Source organism: Calypte anna, chromosome 1 (assembly GCF_003957555.1).
Source record: "Calypte anna isolate BGI_N300 chromosome 1, bCalAnn1_v1.p, whole genome shotgun sequence".
Taxonomy (NCBI): domain Eukaryota; kingdom Metazoa; phylum Chordata; class Aves; order Apodiformes; family Trochilidae; genus Calypte; species Calypte anna.
Genome location: NC_044244.1, coordinates 113,171,051 through 113,187,302, shown reverse-complemented (window position 1 = coordinate 113,187,302; position 16,252 = coordinate 113,171,051). Strand labels below are relative to the sequence as shown.

General features: G+C 42.1%; 1 protein-coding gene across 3 annotated transcripts in view; it reads right to left on the bottom strand.

The window, feature by feature from the left end:
- CASK (calcium/calmodulin dependent serine protein kinase) overlaps positions 1-7,580 on the bottom strand; it is a 195,638-nt gene extending 188,058 nt beyond the window's left edge. For all 3 annotated transcript variants that reach the window (XM_030450329.1, XM_030450337.1, XM_030450346.1), the window contains exon 1: positions 7,465-7,580. In XM_030450329.1, coding sequence (XP_030306189.1) covers positions 7,465-7,523 — 59 coding nt within the window. In that variant the 5' untranslated portion in view covers positions 7,524-7,580. The remainder of the gene's footprint in view (positions 1-7,464) is intronic.
- Positions 7,581-16,252: the final 8,672 nt, after the last annotated feature.

The window sequence follows — 16,252 nt, the reverse complement described above, 5'->3', positions numbered from 1 at the left end:
TTTTGCTCCTATGTGAGATACTGTGGCAGTATAGGAGTGCAATTTTATGATGTGAGCTGAAGTTTCCTGCTGCTAGAAGCAGGAGGTCTTGCTCTCTTCATGTGGTTCCCTGCCCCATGTGATCCACCTCTCTCTGCTGTTCCAGCTTAAGAATTCATGGGATCCATATAAGCCAGGTGCACTACAAAAGTATTCAGGTGTTGGAGAGATTATTCTCCTGTTGTTTTCACTGGCTTCAGTAGACTGGCTCAAGTCAGAAGACTTAAGGATGGAAAGATGTAAGGTGTGCAGTTTAAATGAAATAATGAGTTTCCTAAGAATCACAGGAGTTTCCTAGAACAGATACTATTTAAAAGTGTAAGACTTTCTCAATCTCACCTACAGCAGAACTGACACTTTGATAAAATAAAACTAGGTTGTTTTGGCTTTTTTCTTTTTTTTAAACTAAGCTGGAAATGCTTCCTGCACAACTGAGCTGAAACAGAACAAATTTTGCACCAGTTTAAATGCCTATGCAGGACTTACACCCCAGCTTTTACTTGTAAAAATTTGATTCAGAGGCAAGCTCTTTTCAGTTTGCTTAATTCACATATCAGTATTAAATGCCAGGAGAAACTACTTAGATCTACACTATCCAGACAAGAAAATGTTAGTCAAAAATTAAATTTAAGTACCCACAATCATACATGCCCCCAGATAACCAAAGACGCAGGTGAAGGAGACAAGTGAAAAATCTATTTAACCAAATACTACTTAGAAACCTCTTGTAGAAGCAAAATAGACAGAACTTAAGAGGCATACAATGAACTTTAAATGTTTGAGAACAGAATTGTGCATCAATTATAAATGTCTCCACATGGCGATGACATGTTTTAACTATTGATTTCTTTGAAAGTTATGTCAATATAGAAATTGACAAAATATTGACAATACAAGAATTCTGACAAATCCTAAGCCTCCAAGTACATCCCCACTGCACCTTGAAGATCGCAATAAAAGACAGAAGGTAACTTTCTGGGTAATCTTTCTTACCCCATTGCAGCAAAAAAGGTATTAATTTTAAAGAGCAAGGAACTTGTTAACAAAGAGAGACTACATTTGAGAATACATTAGGAAATATTCCTTGGTTTTAGTCAAACTTTAACAGCTTTCTAGTTGTTTCTCTGCAAAGATACCTTTGCTTCTTATACAAAATGAAGTGCAAAATTAAACCCTTATTCCCTAGAAAGGTCTTTTATAGTCTAGCTCCAAAAATTATAACAAACCTTATATTTAGCTGGTTTTATTTCAGGAAAACATACTGGTAAGATTGGGGCCTGTTAAACAATAGTAGCACTATTGTAACTTTAAATGCCAAAGTCTGCTGTGCAATTTTGTTTCCAAGAAGTGAGGCACTCGTTTTGCCAATGGTCATCTCTCAAGAAACATTGTAAATCACTCTAAATACAGCAGAAGTTTACTAAAAGAAGTTACTAACTTGACACTCTTAAAGCACAGTTCAGTTTACAGCTACCGGGAAGTCGAGGCTTCCTCTTCCCTAGGGTGCTTATCTAGGTAGCGTCTTACCTACTATCTGATTTATGCAAAGAAAAAGCAAAGTGTTTCTTGAGGTTCTTTCAGTGGGCATAGTTGCTAATTAATACACAATCTTAAGAGTTAATTCTAACTTTTTTAACAACTAAGGATGATTAGTTAGGATGATTAGTCTGGCCATGCATGTACTACATCCTTTATACAGTTTCACACTGTATACTAATATATATATGTATATGTACATATTCTCCTCTGAAAAAAGGACAATTCATAAGACATTTTTTTCATTAACTCCATCATTTAGTATAAAAAAGCTGCTTTTAACAACTACCACTTTCAGTTCTGAAGAAATCATTCCTTATAACATACATTTAATATGATTACAGGTTCATAAAAAGAGGTCCTTGAGAACATCCTCTTAGGGATAGTACTGCTCAATTACCTTGCATTGCCATGGCATCTCTAAGAGATTACAAAAAGGCCAGTGGATCAGAAGGCTAAGTAGATGAGTGACAGTAGTGTATTTTGACATAAAATACAGGTCTTTTACTTTCCCAGTATTTCTTTGTGCTGAAGCATTCTATCTGACGCATTGTGTTTTAATTGAAATTATTAACAGGGATCACTTGGGTCCTAAAGCCTAGTCCCCATTCTTGAAGGCAACAATTTTAAATACTATTTTAATAAAAGATCAAGCTACAACCTAGCAAATCTTCAAGAATACGTAGTGGGGTTTTTTTGTTTGTTTGTTTTCCCCCCCCCACAACTTTTCAAAGACAGCTGCTCCAAGATCTTGGTAGTAAATTTGTCTAAAATAATTTCCAGCTTCAAATTGCTCATCTGTTCTTACTTTCAATGGCTTCCTTCTCTTAGGTATATACTTGTAAGGCCCTTGCACAATCTTTTTCAGTTTGCATTTTCCTAGATCAAGTTCCTTAAAATTCCCATTAAGCAAGCCACTTCCCAAGTATTACAGTTGCCTTCTTCACATCAGAAGGATATATATAAGAATGCAGCTGCTTATCAAAACAATGGTAAGAAAAGATCACACAAATGGAGAGTTATTAAAACATTGTACTCTGCAACTAGGTTTATTCATTCTACTCTGTGTTAAGCTTCAGTTGAACCTCTTAAGTAGACAGAACCTGTTTAAAAGGAAACAGTTCACTCTATAGCAGTGGAGATATTCTAGCAACTATAAATTTCAAATAATCTACTATTATTTTCCTGAAGCAATGCACATGATGATTATGCTTAAACCAAATATTTATTATAATTTGTTCATCTTAAGCACTGCAACACAGAAAACACCTGAGAATGTTTCATTAATACCAGTATTTCAAACAGGACTAAGAAATTCAGAAGTTAAACCACACAAATCACTTTCCATATCCCAAAGAACTTCCCTTCCCTCTCCTCCCTTTCCAAATAGTGAGTACATAACAATTATTTCTTGTTCTCATTTGGTTTGTCAAAATTAGCTACATATTTGCATCAGGTTTACATAAGAAACAAAATTTCAAGTGTACTAGGAAAAAAAAAGTACATTTGAGAGGCAAAACTATTCTCACTCCTGTGTGGAGAAAATGGAGTTAATAATGAAAAACTGTTGCTGAAACCACCAAAAATACTAAGCATCATTATAATAATACTGTCTAGAAGTTTATTAAAATATTTATTGGACAAGGAATTCATGACCTTTCTCCTCCCTTTCCTAAACACTCTCAGACTGGTGCATAAATCTAAAGCATCTCTATCTCCATATAATAGCTCAGGATGACACTGCCACGACCAATCCCTAGCCAGACTTCAATGGGACACAAGCTTTCACACTTTAATAAAAACAAAACAAAATCAACCCTGTTGAACACTGCTTGTTCCAAGGCTTTGCATCATCCTGCTCTCACATCTCCTACAGTGTTCCAGCAGTGCTGATGGGGTGCATAAGAGAGGAAAACTTTCAGCTCTAGGCATTTTAACTCCTCTGCTAAATGGAAGAGCCCAAGCAGATAGAATCATCCCATCACAGAGGAAGGAAGGATGAAAACAAACTAAAATCCTCAAGTCCTCAGCATAGAAAAGGACTAGATCAAACACAGTCATACTGCAGAGAACATCCTGAGAGCTACAATGGTACCTTTACATTATGCTTTGATACTGAAAATTCCAGTGACTGCACTACTTGGCACAATGTTTGTGCTACAATGTACAATGATTGTACATACATATGGTTTACAAACAGAAGACAAAATTACAAAAATTCACAATCTAAGTGATTATCAAGGTAAAGACTAATGAGTTCCATTGTGACCAATACCCTTTTAAACACAAGTAAACTTTTATCAACTTTTTAATGTAGTTTTCATGACTTAAAAATATGGAGAAAATTTCAAGCAACCTGCAATCCTACTGCTAGAAAGATCATATAATGTTTATGGTAATTCTCAAATGTCAACATAAACTGGCATGAATCTTAAAAGGCAGAGGAACTCAAAAACAGATAATGTAAAATAAAGTTCTTGCAGAACAAGAATTCTATCATAAAAGTCATGCTGCAAGCCTTCTAGATTTTATAGGCATCCTCTTTGGCATCAAGAAAACTACATGGACATGTGGAGCTCCTGTGACAAACTCAGAATTCATGTCAAATGAATACCCAAGATGTCTCAACTTTACACCTACTATGATTTATAAACTACTCAATACATTCTGAATGAAAATGTTAATTAAAATTAGGTACACTTATCACTATTATCTGTGAACAGTCAAATTGATCAACATAGTATTTTTTAGATTGTTTACTTCTCAACCAATACACAGGGAGAATCTCTTCAAACCTAACTGGAAGCAAGCTGGGGAAAAAAAGGCACAACTGTGTTTTTCATCAGTAGCAGTTTTCCAAAGATGCATTACCACATTGTTAAAGGCTAATACAGAAATGCCCCATTTACTTTTTGCTTGAAGTGTGTTTGTGTCAGCCAAGTCTGAAGACAGTAACTGAGAACATAACACATCTAGTATTGCCATTTTAAGAAGTTCAACAAGAAACTGGGATCATTATTTCAATCTTTATCTCCATATAGCTTCAACAATGGAAAGGTATACTAGAACTATATGCAAATAAATATTTCCCTCAATATTTTTTTTCAAAGAAACATAAGCTAAAATTTGTCTCAACCCCTCCTGGCCTGTCTTTTCTCCTGCACCCATTCAAAATGAAAAATGCATGTTTGCAGAATTTAGACACATTAAATGTCACATAATAAACAATTTATCACTGTCATTCCAATCAATTCATTCATATACTGTTGCATTGCAATTGGTCTATACTCCAGCACACCAGAAGCTATTATCACTGCATTTACACCACGTAGGCCTTATCAGCTTATGGCATTTAAAGGTGTTTAAAGTTTATCCTAAAGATCATAACACGCCTCACCAAATTGGACCTCAGTATAATGTCAGCTAAGAAACAATGTCCTTATTTCTCTAGTAAATTGTGTGAGAGTAACTAAATATTCAGACACTTTACAGGCAAAGATTTCTTTCCTATGCCTTCTGTGAAACTACCTTTAACTACCTTAAATGACAGCAGTAACTAAGCATTTGGGAAAGATAAATTACATTTTTAATATTTCATGTGTCTGAAACGCAAATCAGGGCCAGATGTGCTATTTGCAAGAACTAAATTACTGTATCAATCAATAATAAATCACAGGAACATGCAGTTATTTAGTGGATGCTTCACTGAAAGATGTTTAGTAAGACAGAAACATAACAATTCAAAGCAGTTTTAGAGCAGCTTTCCTCAAGTTGCTTAAAAGACTGGCTAAGTGGTCAAAATCCGTAAGCTAAATAAAGATGCTACATCCTGTGACAACCCTGGAAGTCACCTGCATAGTATTGCAAAGAAACAGGAATACTATTTATTTATACAAGTGCATATGAAATTGTATATTTTCAATGTTGTTTTAGAGGACTGACATGACACGCGTGTGGAAAAGCCTGAGCAATCAAAATGAGCTATCACAACCCTTTATACCATCACTGCTGCTATTTTCAGTGATCCATCTTTTTTTTTTTTTTTGCTACAGTGCTATTGGCATCATTGTGCTACTGTGATTCAATATTTATCTGTTAGATCTAGTTACATCACAACACTATCAAAATCTCATGTGGAACTTCTGCAGATAAAACCTAATCCACACATTTTAAGCTCTTCAAAATTCATTGAACACAAAAAAGTCATATGAGACGTGCAAACATCTGGACAACTGTGAATCACCCATTCTCAAAAAAGATGTGTGGCCATGCATAATCACTGGGTCTTCTTTCTAACCATAATCAGCTATTAATAAAATAGTGTGTGAACTGTATAAAACCACTTCTTAAAGGAACTTAGCACAAACTGTCTTCAAAATGTGTTTAATAACACGATTTTGTTTTCAACTACAGCAGCTCCTCACCGAAAAACAGCATTAAGCTAAAGTAACTGCTTTGCTTAGCAAACTAAGCACTTTAAGCTAAATATTTTTAAAAGCTGTGTGTAGTAGTACTTTGTGAAATGACACAACTGGGTGCTGAAACTTTTGCTGTCAACAAAGTCACCTGCTAAATCCAAGACTAGCATTTCAGCATAATCCCGAGGAAAGATTAATTCTAGAATATTTTTAGCCCTAGCTTTGGAAGTAGACAGCACTTGATATCAACTGAAAAGGATACTGGTGGAGAGCAGGCAAGAGAATACATGCAGAAAAAATAATTTGCTTATAACCAAAATGCAGTAAACAATTCTTAAAAAAATTCCTAGTCAGGAAGAAAAAACTGAACAGTGTAACCACTAAGGCTTCCACAGTAACCTCAGCTTTGGAACCAGAAACGTATGGAAAATTTACTAAAGTCACAATATTGCTGTATCTTTCATGTTCATTTTGCAACAGAGACACAACTACAGAATTACGTGAAAGAAGATGAATACATTAAAAAATTATTTTGAAACGGTGCAGTCACAGAAGTATGGGCGGGGGGGGGGGGGGGTTTCAGAGTTCAGTTTTAGTTCTTTATCACCATCTGATCTGGGGGATTCTCTGCATTTTCTTGGTGCAATTACACTAACACTTGAACTGTCATCCTCATCCACCCTACCACAGTAGCAATCCAAAACAAGCAGCTGGGGAACGCTAGCAACTACCTCAACTCCTCGGTTTGATACAAGCCTCGAACATCAGTTTAATAACAGTTGCATAATAAGACTCAAAAGGCCAAGCACTCCTACTGTCTTATACATCTCCATTTCCAGACAGACGAGAGTGGAGCGAAAGATCTGGACAAAAACCGAGCACTACCTGAGCATCACTGGTACTTCCACTAACAAGCTGGTTATTATGCAGCAGAGAAGAGGAAACCCCAACACCTGGTGCACAAATATGCACCCAGAGCATAGGTGGATCTACAGAGAGCTATCTTCCCTTTCCCTTCCCCAGTAGGCAATCCTTAATGGGTGTGCCAGGAATGGGATATAGGGGGGAGGAGAAGAAAAGGGGTGGGAAGTGGTTGCCGCTTGCTGCAGCCAGCCTGAGTGATGGTTAGGTGGTTAATCATGGTGGCTGAGGAAACATGGGGTCACTTCTCCCCCTTCCGCCTCCCGTGTGACACAGGAGGTGGGCAGCGCGGCGGAGGCACCCGCCGTCTCACCGCCACCAGCCACGGGGGGACCCGGATCCCGCACCGCTCCCACGGACCCGCTGGCGGCGGCGGCGACTCAGGTGGGTGCCGAGCAGCACATCCCTCTCCCCGCAGCCCGCGGGAGAGGCCGGGCCCGGGGGCACCGGTACCGGTACCGCCACCGCCCCTCCCGCCCCGCTCAGCCCGGTGGCGCACACGCCCTCCCTGCCCTGCCCTGCCCGCCGCCCGCAGCCCCGCGGGACTCACTTGCCGATCACCTCGCAGAGCTCGTACACGTCCTCGAACAGCACGTCGTCGTCGGCCATGGTCCGGGCGGCGGGGATCAGTCCGCGAGGCGGCGGCCCCGGGGCAGGGGGGCGGGAGGGAGGGAGGAAGGGGGGCCGAGGGTGGGGGGAGGGGGAGCCGCGGGCACGGTCCCCGCCGCGCGGCGCGCTCCCCTGCCGGTCAGCGCCAACCGCCACCACCACGGTAACTCCCGGCCGCTACGGCACCTCCCGTCGCCGCCGCCGCCACCCGCCCGGGGGCTCCCGCGGCCGCGCCGGGACTCCCCACTCCTCCTCCTCCTCCACCTCCCGCGGGCCGCAGCCGCCGCTCCCCGCGCGTTGTCACACACTCCGCGACCCCACCTTCCTCCGCCCCCCTCCCTCCCTCCCCCTCTCAGCCGGCTACTCCCCAGCGGCGGCGGGCGGGCGGGCAGCTCCGGCTAGCGGGGCGGTGCGAGGTCCATGGAGGGGACCGGGCAAGAGGGGCCGGCAGCAGGCGGCAGCGCCGTCTCGGTTCCTCACCGAGCGGGCGGGTGCGCGCTCCCGGCTGGGGGCTGGGAAGAGAGGGGAGGGGAAAAGAGAGGAGGGGGGGTCGGGAGGCGCGCCGGGAGGGAGGAGAATAGTGGGAGGGGGAAGGGCGGGGAATTGCAGGCGCGGACGTTGGTTACGCTCCCAGGCGCGAAGAGGAAAGGAGGAGGAGGAGGCGGCGGCGACAGCAGCAGCAGCGGTGGCGGCGGCGGCAGCAGCGGGCGCGATAGGCGCTCGCTTTACTGAACGACGGGCGCGCTCCCCGCCGCCGTCACGCAAAGCCGTCACGGCGCGAGTGCGCGCTCGCCGGCAGGCCGAGCAACCGCGGCACGCACGCGTGCGCGCGCGCTCGAGGAGGAGAAAGGAGGGGGGGGGGGGGGGGAGGGAAGAGAGAAAAGGAGCGGAAGCGAGCGCAGTCCCCCCCACACACCCACCCCCCCAAATCTCTTCCCCGCCAGGAATCTCGCGTGGGGCCACGCCCACCGCCCCCTTTGGAAGGGGGGGAGAAGGGAGGGAGAGAGTGCGCAGGCGCGGGCTGGGGTGACGTCATGGCGGAGGGAGGGGGCGCGGCGGGGGGCGGTGGCGGTGGTGGGGCGGGTGAGGGCTCGGCGAGGGCTCGGCCGGGCTGGGGGAGCGGCGGCGAGAGGAGGGGGTGAGGCTCAGGTATCGGCGTTCTGGCCCGCTTGTGGCTGGCGGCAGAAGGAGCGGCTTCCCCGCCTCGCTGAGGTGATGGGGTGCGGGGAGAGGGGCTCTGGAAGGTTGGGTGCGTAGGCAGGTGCGGGGAGTTCGGCAGTGCCGGGGTGGGTCGGCAAGGCCCCTGCTTAAGGGACAGGGCGCGGCTCCGCGGGGTCTGTGGTGCTGGGCATCCCCGCTCGCTTTCACCAACCCGGGTGTGATAATAAAGAACTCAGCGAAACTCGGCCTGTAGTGCTTTGTCCAGGGTTGGGTAAAAAGGTGTTTTTGTTTTGGTTTTTTTTCTTTGTTCTTCTTTGGTTTTTTGAGTTCTTTTTCCCCAGAAGAAAGGATATAAGTATCTCTTGGGACATGAATACAGCTCACTTTTTAATTAGGAAAACAGTCATCTTCTTAGCCCAAAGAGTGAATTAAGAAACACTTTGGGATCCACTCGTCTGGATGGGCAAGTCACTGGTGGCTGGTGTTCTCTTTAATAGCTGCTTGAAGCTGTTGTCTGGCATCCGGTGAATTTTACAACACCTAAGGACTGAGTACTTGCCTGATACACAGTGCTAACACATTGCTCGAAAAGCTATGTATGGAACACAGGCTTAAGTTCCACAGGTGTGCCTTTCCAAGTGTTAAATTAGGTGGTTTGTAGAAGGAAGCAATGCTCTTTTGAAGGAATTAGTCAGAAACTACTGCAGTCTACGAAGTATTTGTTTTTGCCACAATACTTCATCATGCATGCAACTTCTTAAAACTCATTAATGAAGGTAAATTATACAGTTGTTCACCACACACTGAAAAACCCTGTCAATTAAGAATTACCTGATTAAATGGTTTAAAGGTTAGCTTTAAAATGCAGAGCTGATGACAATTCACCAAGAACACCTTGTTCCTGTCTCCAAAAGAAAAAAAATCTAGAGCCGTGAAAACAACTTGAACTTCAGCACAGTGGTAGCATTTATGGTGAGAGATGTGCCCATGCTGCTGTGCTCTGTGCAGAACAAACCTTAAAAAAATATTAGAACACTATCTGCTGTTTGGAATGCAAGCAAAGCTTATATTTAGATTGTTTGCTGAATTCCACACAGCCAAATGGAGCAACCATTTTTTCTTTATGCTAACTACTTTTGTAAGTACCACATAGGCCTCATGGTAGTAAGTTTTAAAATATGAGTGAACATTTGGCTATATTTTGAGCAGAAATTATCATCTTTGTACAGAGCCATCATTAGAAGCCAACAAGAAAAATGGATGCAGAAGTGCACAAGCAAGAAAAATGCTCATGACAAATCTATTCCTGAGCTGAGGCAAATAATTTTTGCTGCTTCAGAAGCATTGCTTCATGGAGGTCTTGCCTTCCTATGGATGTCAAGTGCAAAGAATCACACCAGGCCACACCACCTGTGTGTGGCAGATTAAACTGAAAACAAAGAATATCAGTATTTTTGGCCAAAATACTTCTAAGAACTTTGGATGACAGTTGGCTGCATTTTGGGATGATAACAGCACATAACCATGGTTTGCTACTAACTGGTGTGATCTCAGAGCTTAGATTATAGACAAGGTTGTTGTGGGAAGGTAGTTTTCTGGAAGACACTAACAAAATGGGGACAAAAGGGGCTTTCCCTAAGAGAGGTGGTTTGCTCCCTGACATACAGCCTACTACTTGAAGGAGCAGCTGTGACATTCATTGCTTCAGCTGATGAGAAGCAAGGCAAATCTATCAAACCTTACAAATGTGTTGGTTGTCCACATCCTTTGCAGGGGGAGAGAGCCAATGGGTGCTACCTAGCATTCAAGTTGCGTGAGAAGAATCTCTCTGAACTAGGATTTGTGTGCAGATCTGTATCATAAAACATTGCATACTGAGCCAGCAAAAGCAGCAAGGATACCACAACATCAGCGATTACTAGAACAAATGAGAACTGTACTGTAACTTATCTTTGTTTCAGATTGAGTGTGCTCATGAGCATTAATTTGCCAAGTTTGCCAGCAGCCAACACCCAATAGTACGATCATCCAAGCAGTGCATATACAGGTAATGTTTCTGGTCATGAATTTCATCCACAAGTTGGAAAGCAGTCGTTCCTTTCCACAGGCAGGCATTCTTGATTTTCACCCATGTATCCGGTACATCTCATTGGAGATTCTGGGTTTAATTTAAAAGTTTAAGGTTTAATTCTGAAATACACACATCTTCTTAAAAAGTACATAACAGTCATATTTGAAATACAAGAAGAAGTAACTTTAAGCTTGAGACCTGGAATGTTTTATTGGCAAGAATAATGGTTGGTCTGACAATGGTTCAGGGCATGAGCTCTTTCACAGCTGGGAGAGGGACTTCGGAGGGAAACAAGAAGAAAGGGCACTGACTATTCAAAGGAAGAAACTACTTTACAGTCCCTAGTAGCCCTCCCCAAACCACTGCGCATATTGGAGCTGCCTGTCTCTCAGAATCTGAACTGCTAGGTTAAGGTGTTCTATTCTTAGACAAATCAATATTGTTGTTTAATTCAAAAGTTTAAAATCCAAAGAAATAGTTGAGTGTGGACTTGAGCACCAGAAAACTAATTTCTTAAAACTTTATGGGTTTTTTAAAGTTTTCTTTGGCTGTCATCTTCAGAGTAAGTACCTATGGGCTACACACTGTTGGTGAGCCACAGGGCAGGTGAGTTGTTCAAAGGTTGTTTATGGAACCATAGTTATCAGTTACATCCAAACAGCCTTTGTAGTCTTTTCATTTATAAGTATGATGTATAAGGTACATGATGATGAGCAAGACATTACAAAGGGTTTGTCAGTGTTCTGCAATCCGAAAGATGTAGGAAGCACTAAATTTTGTGCCTCAGATTCCAGGAAGAACAGGGCCCTGAATACTTTGATCTGTAACCAAGCTATTATCCCCTCTTACTAAGTCTGAGTATGGGGCAGAATGGAAGATGAGTATGAACTGCTAGTAAGATAGTATATTGGAGGCCCATCATAGAATAATAGAATGGTTTGAGTTGGAAAGGGCCTTTAAAGACCATCTAGTTTAACCCTCCTGCCATGAGCTGTGACACTTTCCAGTAGACCACGTTGCTCAGAGCCTCATCCAAGCTGACCTTAAATGGTTGCAGTGACAGTTCTACCAGATTTCTGACAAACTGTGCCATATTGTTTAGGAGTACAAATTCTGTGAACTGAAAATAGTTCATATTTTAAGCAACAAAAATGTATTTTGGTTGCAATGAAAAGATCATGAAAGACACAGCTATTTTCAGTCCTTGTAGAAAAATGCCTGTCAAAAAACACCCCAGACAACCACCAGTCAACCCTGAATTAGTCCAGCTAACTTCTTACAAAAGTATGTAGTTAATTCAGCTTGGAAATCGACTGTGTGGCAGGGCAGCCTGCAGCTGCAAAGCTGAGGTGTAGCACACTGCACAAGACATGCCACACAGTAATTAAGGAGTCCGGTTTCTCATGAATGCATGTCTTAACTGGTGAATGATGTTTGTCTGGGAAGATAAACCTCCAACTGCATTTCCTTTTTAGCGGAGGTTTTTTTGGATTTTTAACTTCCTCCACAGGGTCAGTTCCCCATTGTTTGGTGAGGAGTGGATTTTCACTGCCACCCTTCTTCGTGGAAGACACAATCAGGCCTCTTTTTTTCCGAAGCTTGCTATCTTCAAAGGAAACGTGAAGCTTATCTCAGAGATCCATACCTTGCCCCCCATTCAATTCTCTTGAAATTGACCTCCAGGTTCAAAAGTTCTTGGGAGAGAACAGGTTTGTATGTATACGTGAACATCATTTGAAATGTCATTTCCTCAGGCAACCAGCTAAGAGCTGCCTCTGTTGAATGAGAAATTATTTTTTCCTTCCCTTCAGACATGGTGACCACACCACCTTTGCCAGACACTTGGCTTATGGTGACCCAGCCACCCAGCTGGATGAGAGCACCACATCCAGTCATCAGCCAGCTCTTAGTCAAAGAGCAGTGTGGGAGAGAGTCGTGTTCTTCATCTGTAATTAGACCATAGTCATAATTAAACTTAAATTGCAGTAACACAGCTAAAGATAGGTGGTAAACTAAACCAAAGCTGAGCTTATCTGACACTGCCAAGGAAGCTCACATTCACCCTTCAAAATTCATTTCCAAATGTGAAACAGTCCCATGAAGGAACAGCTGGTAACATCAAAACAGAAGGGAAAACTTTAAATTATGCAAGCCTCTGCTTGATGGGGTTTCCTTTTTAGCCATTTCTTTCCATTCTGGTTATTTTTCCCTTCCTTGTATACTGTGTACCTGTGAAATACCCTGATTGGATTACTGGAGATGCTTATTTCTTTTCTCCCCAGTTGCAGCTTTTCTTTATTGACAGGTATGGATTAAATAATATGAATTGTGGAGGAAATCTCCCCGTGATCCTTTTGTTGAAGTTCTTCAAATTAGAAAGATCTTACAAGATGTACAGGGGATAAAACCATGTAATAAAAATAACTCAATATTCCAGTTATCATTTCATCATTATCCTGAAAGGAAATTTGCAACTATACACTACAGTCATGTACCTATACAGAATCACAGAAAACAAAAATTACAGAAAAAACCCCCAAAACCCACATCATAAGGACAATATCAAAATCCTTATGTGATAACACTGAAATAAGGAAAAACCCAAACACTTTTCATATCTTTCTTTTATTCTTGCATTCTCACACACTTACACTACTATCTTTGTAGCAGCATATTTAGCTCTTTGGAGTAGATGGGTGCCAGCCTAGTAGTCAGAAATTCCAGAAGGGCCCCACAAAACAGAGGAAGTGTCCAGAGAAGCTTTCACATAGAGAAATGGCAAAAAATGCTGCACCTAGAGGAAATCCTCATCTACACCATCCCCACATGATGCTAAACTTGGAACAGAAAGTTGCATCTCTGAAAAAGAACCCTCAGGGTTACCCTGGCAATTCTTTCAACCATTGCAGAAGTGGTCAAAAAAAGCCAGTAAAATATTGGACATATCAGGACAGATAAGAAAAAAACACAGAAGGTGCCATTTTGCCCCCCTGTAAAGCTCTGGTGCACCCAAAACTGGAGGGTTGGGACAGTTCAGGCCTCCCTGTTTCCAGAAGGACACAAAGGAGTTTGAAAAGGAACAGAAAGAGAAAGAGAAAGAGAAAGAGAAAGAGAAAGAGAAAGAGAAAGAGAAAGAGAAAGAGAAAGAGAAAGAGAGAGAAAAACAAGAAAAGGAACAACGAATAAACTGTCTGCCCTGAGAGTACAAAAGGCTGGGATCTGTCCATTTGCAAGAGGAGACCTGAGGTTATGGTTGAGGTTTTCAAAATCATGAAGGTAGTAGGTAAGATGAAGGCAGAATTCTTTTTCACCAAGTCCTGCAATATTAAAAGAAGCATTCACTTAAACAAATAAAAAGAGAGTTTGTAAAACAGATACACGTAAGCCTGTGTTTTTTGTTAATATATATACACACTGGATAGTGAACTTTGAGAATTTGCTGCCACACCAATACTATCAGCAGGTTCAAAAAGGAATTAGGCCATTTTAGAGGTGACACATCATTACAAACAAATACTGGAATGAGTGGTCAGGGGTGTGGCAAAGAGCATCCCTAGTATAACAAATGTGGATGCTGCAGAAGTGGAGGGGCAGCTGCCTGCAGATAGTGGCTAGGCTTTCATGCAGTTTTCTAAACCATCTCCTTCTGCCACTGCTCCACTTTAATTTTTGAAGGCATAAATACAGTCTTTCACTACAAATTATGCAGTCAGATTCTGGACGTTTAAGGAAATTGCCAGACTCAGCATACCTGGAATGCAAAGAATATCCTTGCTCAAGAAGGCCATGATATTGATCTCAGTCTATCCCCTGTAGGGTAGGGAAGTAGGCCTAGATGAACCCATTAGGGCATTTCTTATATTCTCAGCCTTTTAGTTTCATCCTGCACCTCATTTTTCATTCCAAACTTTGTCCTTTATTTTGTCCTTATTCTGCCAGCAATTTATTCTCCAAACCCTATTTATGAGGTACCTATTTTTTCTTACTGCCTTTCCCAAATTACTATTTGTATTAATGTGCAGTAATGCAGCTCAATAACTGACAAAGCTTACAGTTGAAGACTTCTAACACACAGTTACGGATTTACCACATATCCTATAGCCTCAAGGTAAACCAAGCTTGCCACATTTCATAACTTCAGAAGAGAATACACATTCTGTAAATAGTTATTTGCCAAGAGTTCCACCTACCTCCAGCTTTTTTTCCCTCTCCTCTTAGTTTTCTCAGCCAGCATTTTTTTCAGGTGGAGTATAGCTTCACAGAAGAGAGCAAACATCTCTCTGCCTGCCCACTTAGTTACCTCCTGCTTCCTTCTCCCTCCTTCTTATCCCTCGCCTTTGCAAAGTGTTTTGCTGATGCTGCATGACATCCAAACTCGGAGGCTTTTTTATCCTTCAATAACACAAGTACCTGCAATGGGAGGAGTTAATATTGATTTCCTGATTTGATCTGGCCAAGTTAACATTGAGAAACTCCTCATAAATCTTTCGTCTGTAGAAATCCAATTCATAAATTGTTTGCAACAGATCTTTGAAATTTATCAGGGAAGAAGTCCTGAAAGGAAAAGGTGTATGCCCTGGTGTCAAGAAATTCTATTCAGGTCTGACATAAGGGGAATGTGAGAGAGAAATATTTTTTTTTTGCCTGTGGTTTATGTTGGCAGCAACATGCTGGCAGCCACCCAAGGGGACTGGCTGTGGGCATTTTTGACCCAGGCAGTATCCACTGCATGAAGCATAGTGCTGGCAGCCTGACACTCTGGATGTAGCTAGCAGGCTGGTGTGAAAGTTAAGTTTGGAGACCATGGAGAGAGAAACCCAAACAGCACTCTTTAATAGCTGTATCTAAATCCAGCACCTCACATCTCCTCAGTCTCTTCCTTCATGGGCTTAAGAGTGTTCTAACAACTGGATTTGATGATCTTAAAGGCTATTTCCAACCAAAAAGTTGAGATAGTTCTATGATTTTATAGAAATTCAAGCCCTGCTCCTTTAATTAACACCTATGTGCTGCACATGGTCTGAATCTTGGAACAGATTTTTATGAATAGCCCAGGACCTTTTAATTTAGGAGGAAAAAAATACTCCCATAAATGCAAAATGTTTTTCCTTAGGGAAAATGTATTTTTATGCTCTTTGTGACACTACTTTTTGGGAGTGGTGCCCTATTCATTCTGGCTATGGGAATCTCAGTGGAAAAAGTAACAGAAAGTGGGAAGAAGAGGGACAGGGATCGTGGTGTTAGGACAGGAAATTGACATACAGTTGAACAAATGATTATTGACCCTATAGTAAAGTGTGATCCCTGGTGATGCTTTGTTTTCTCTTTAGACATGAGGACAATGTGCTCAGCTTCAGGTTTTTGGCCATCAGTATTCATTTGTAAACACAAGTTTGCCCTGAGTTTTCTCACAGCTCCAACTGTACTGCAGTGTCAAACACATCTCTCATCTTTGCTGCTGTAAGATCCATATGTTATCATAGGAGCAGAGGAAAAC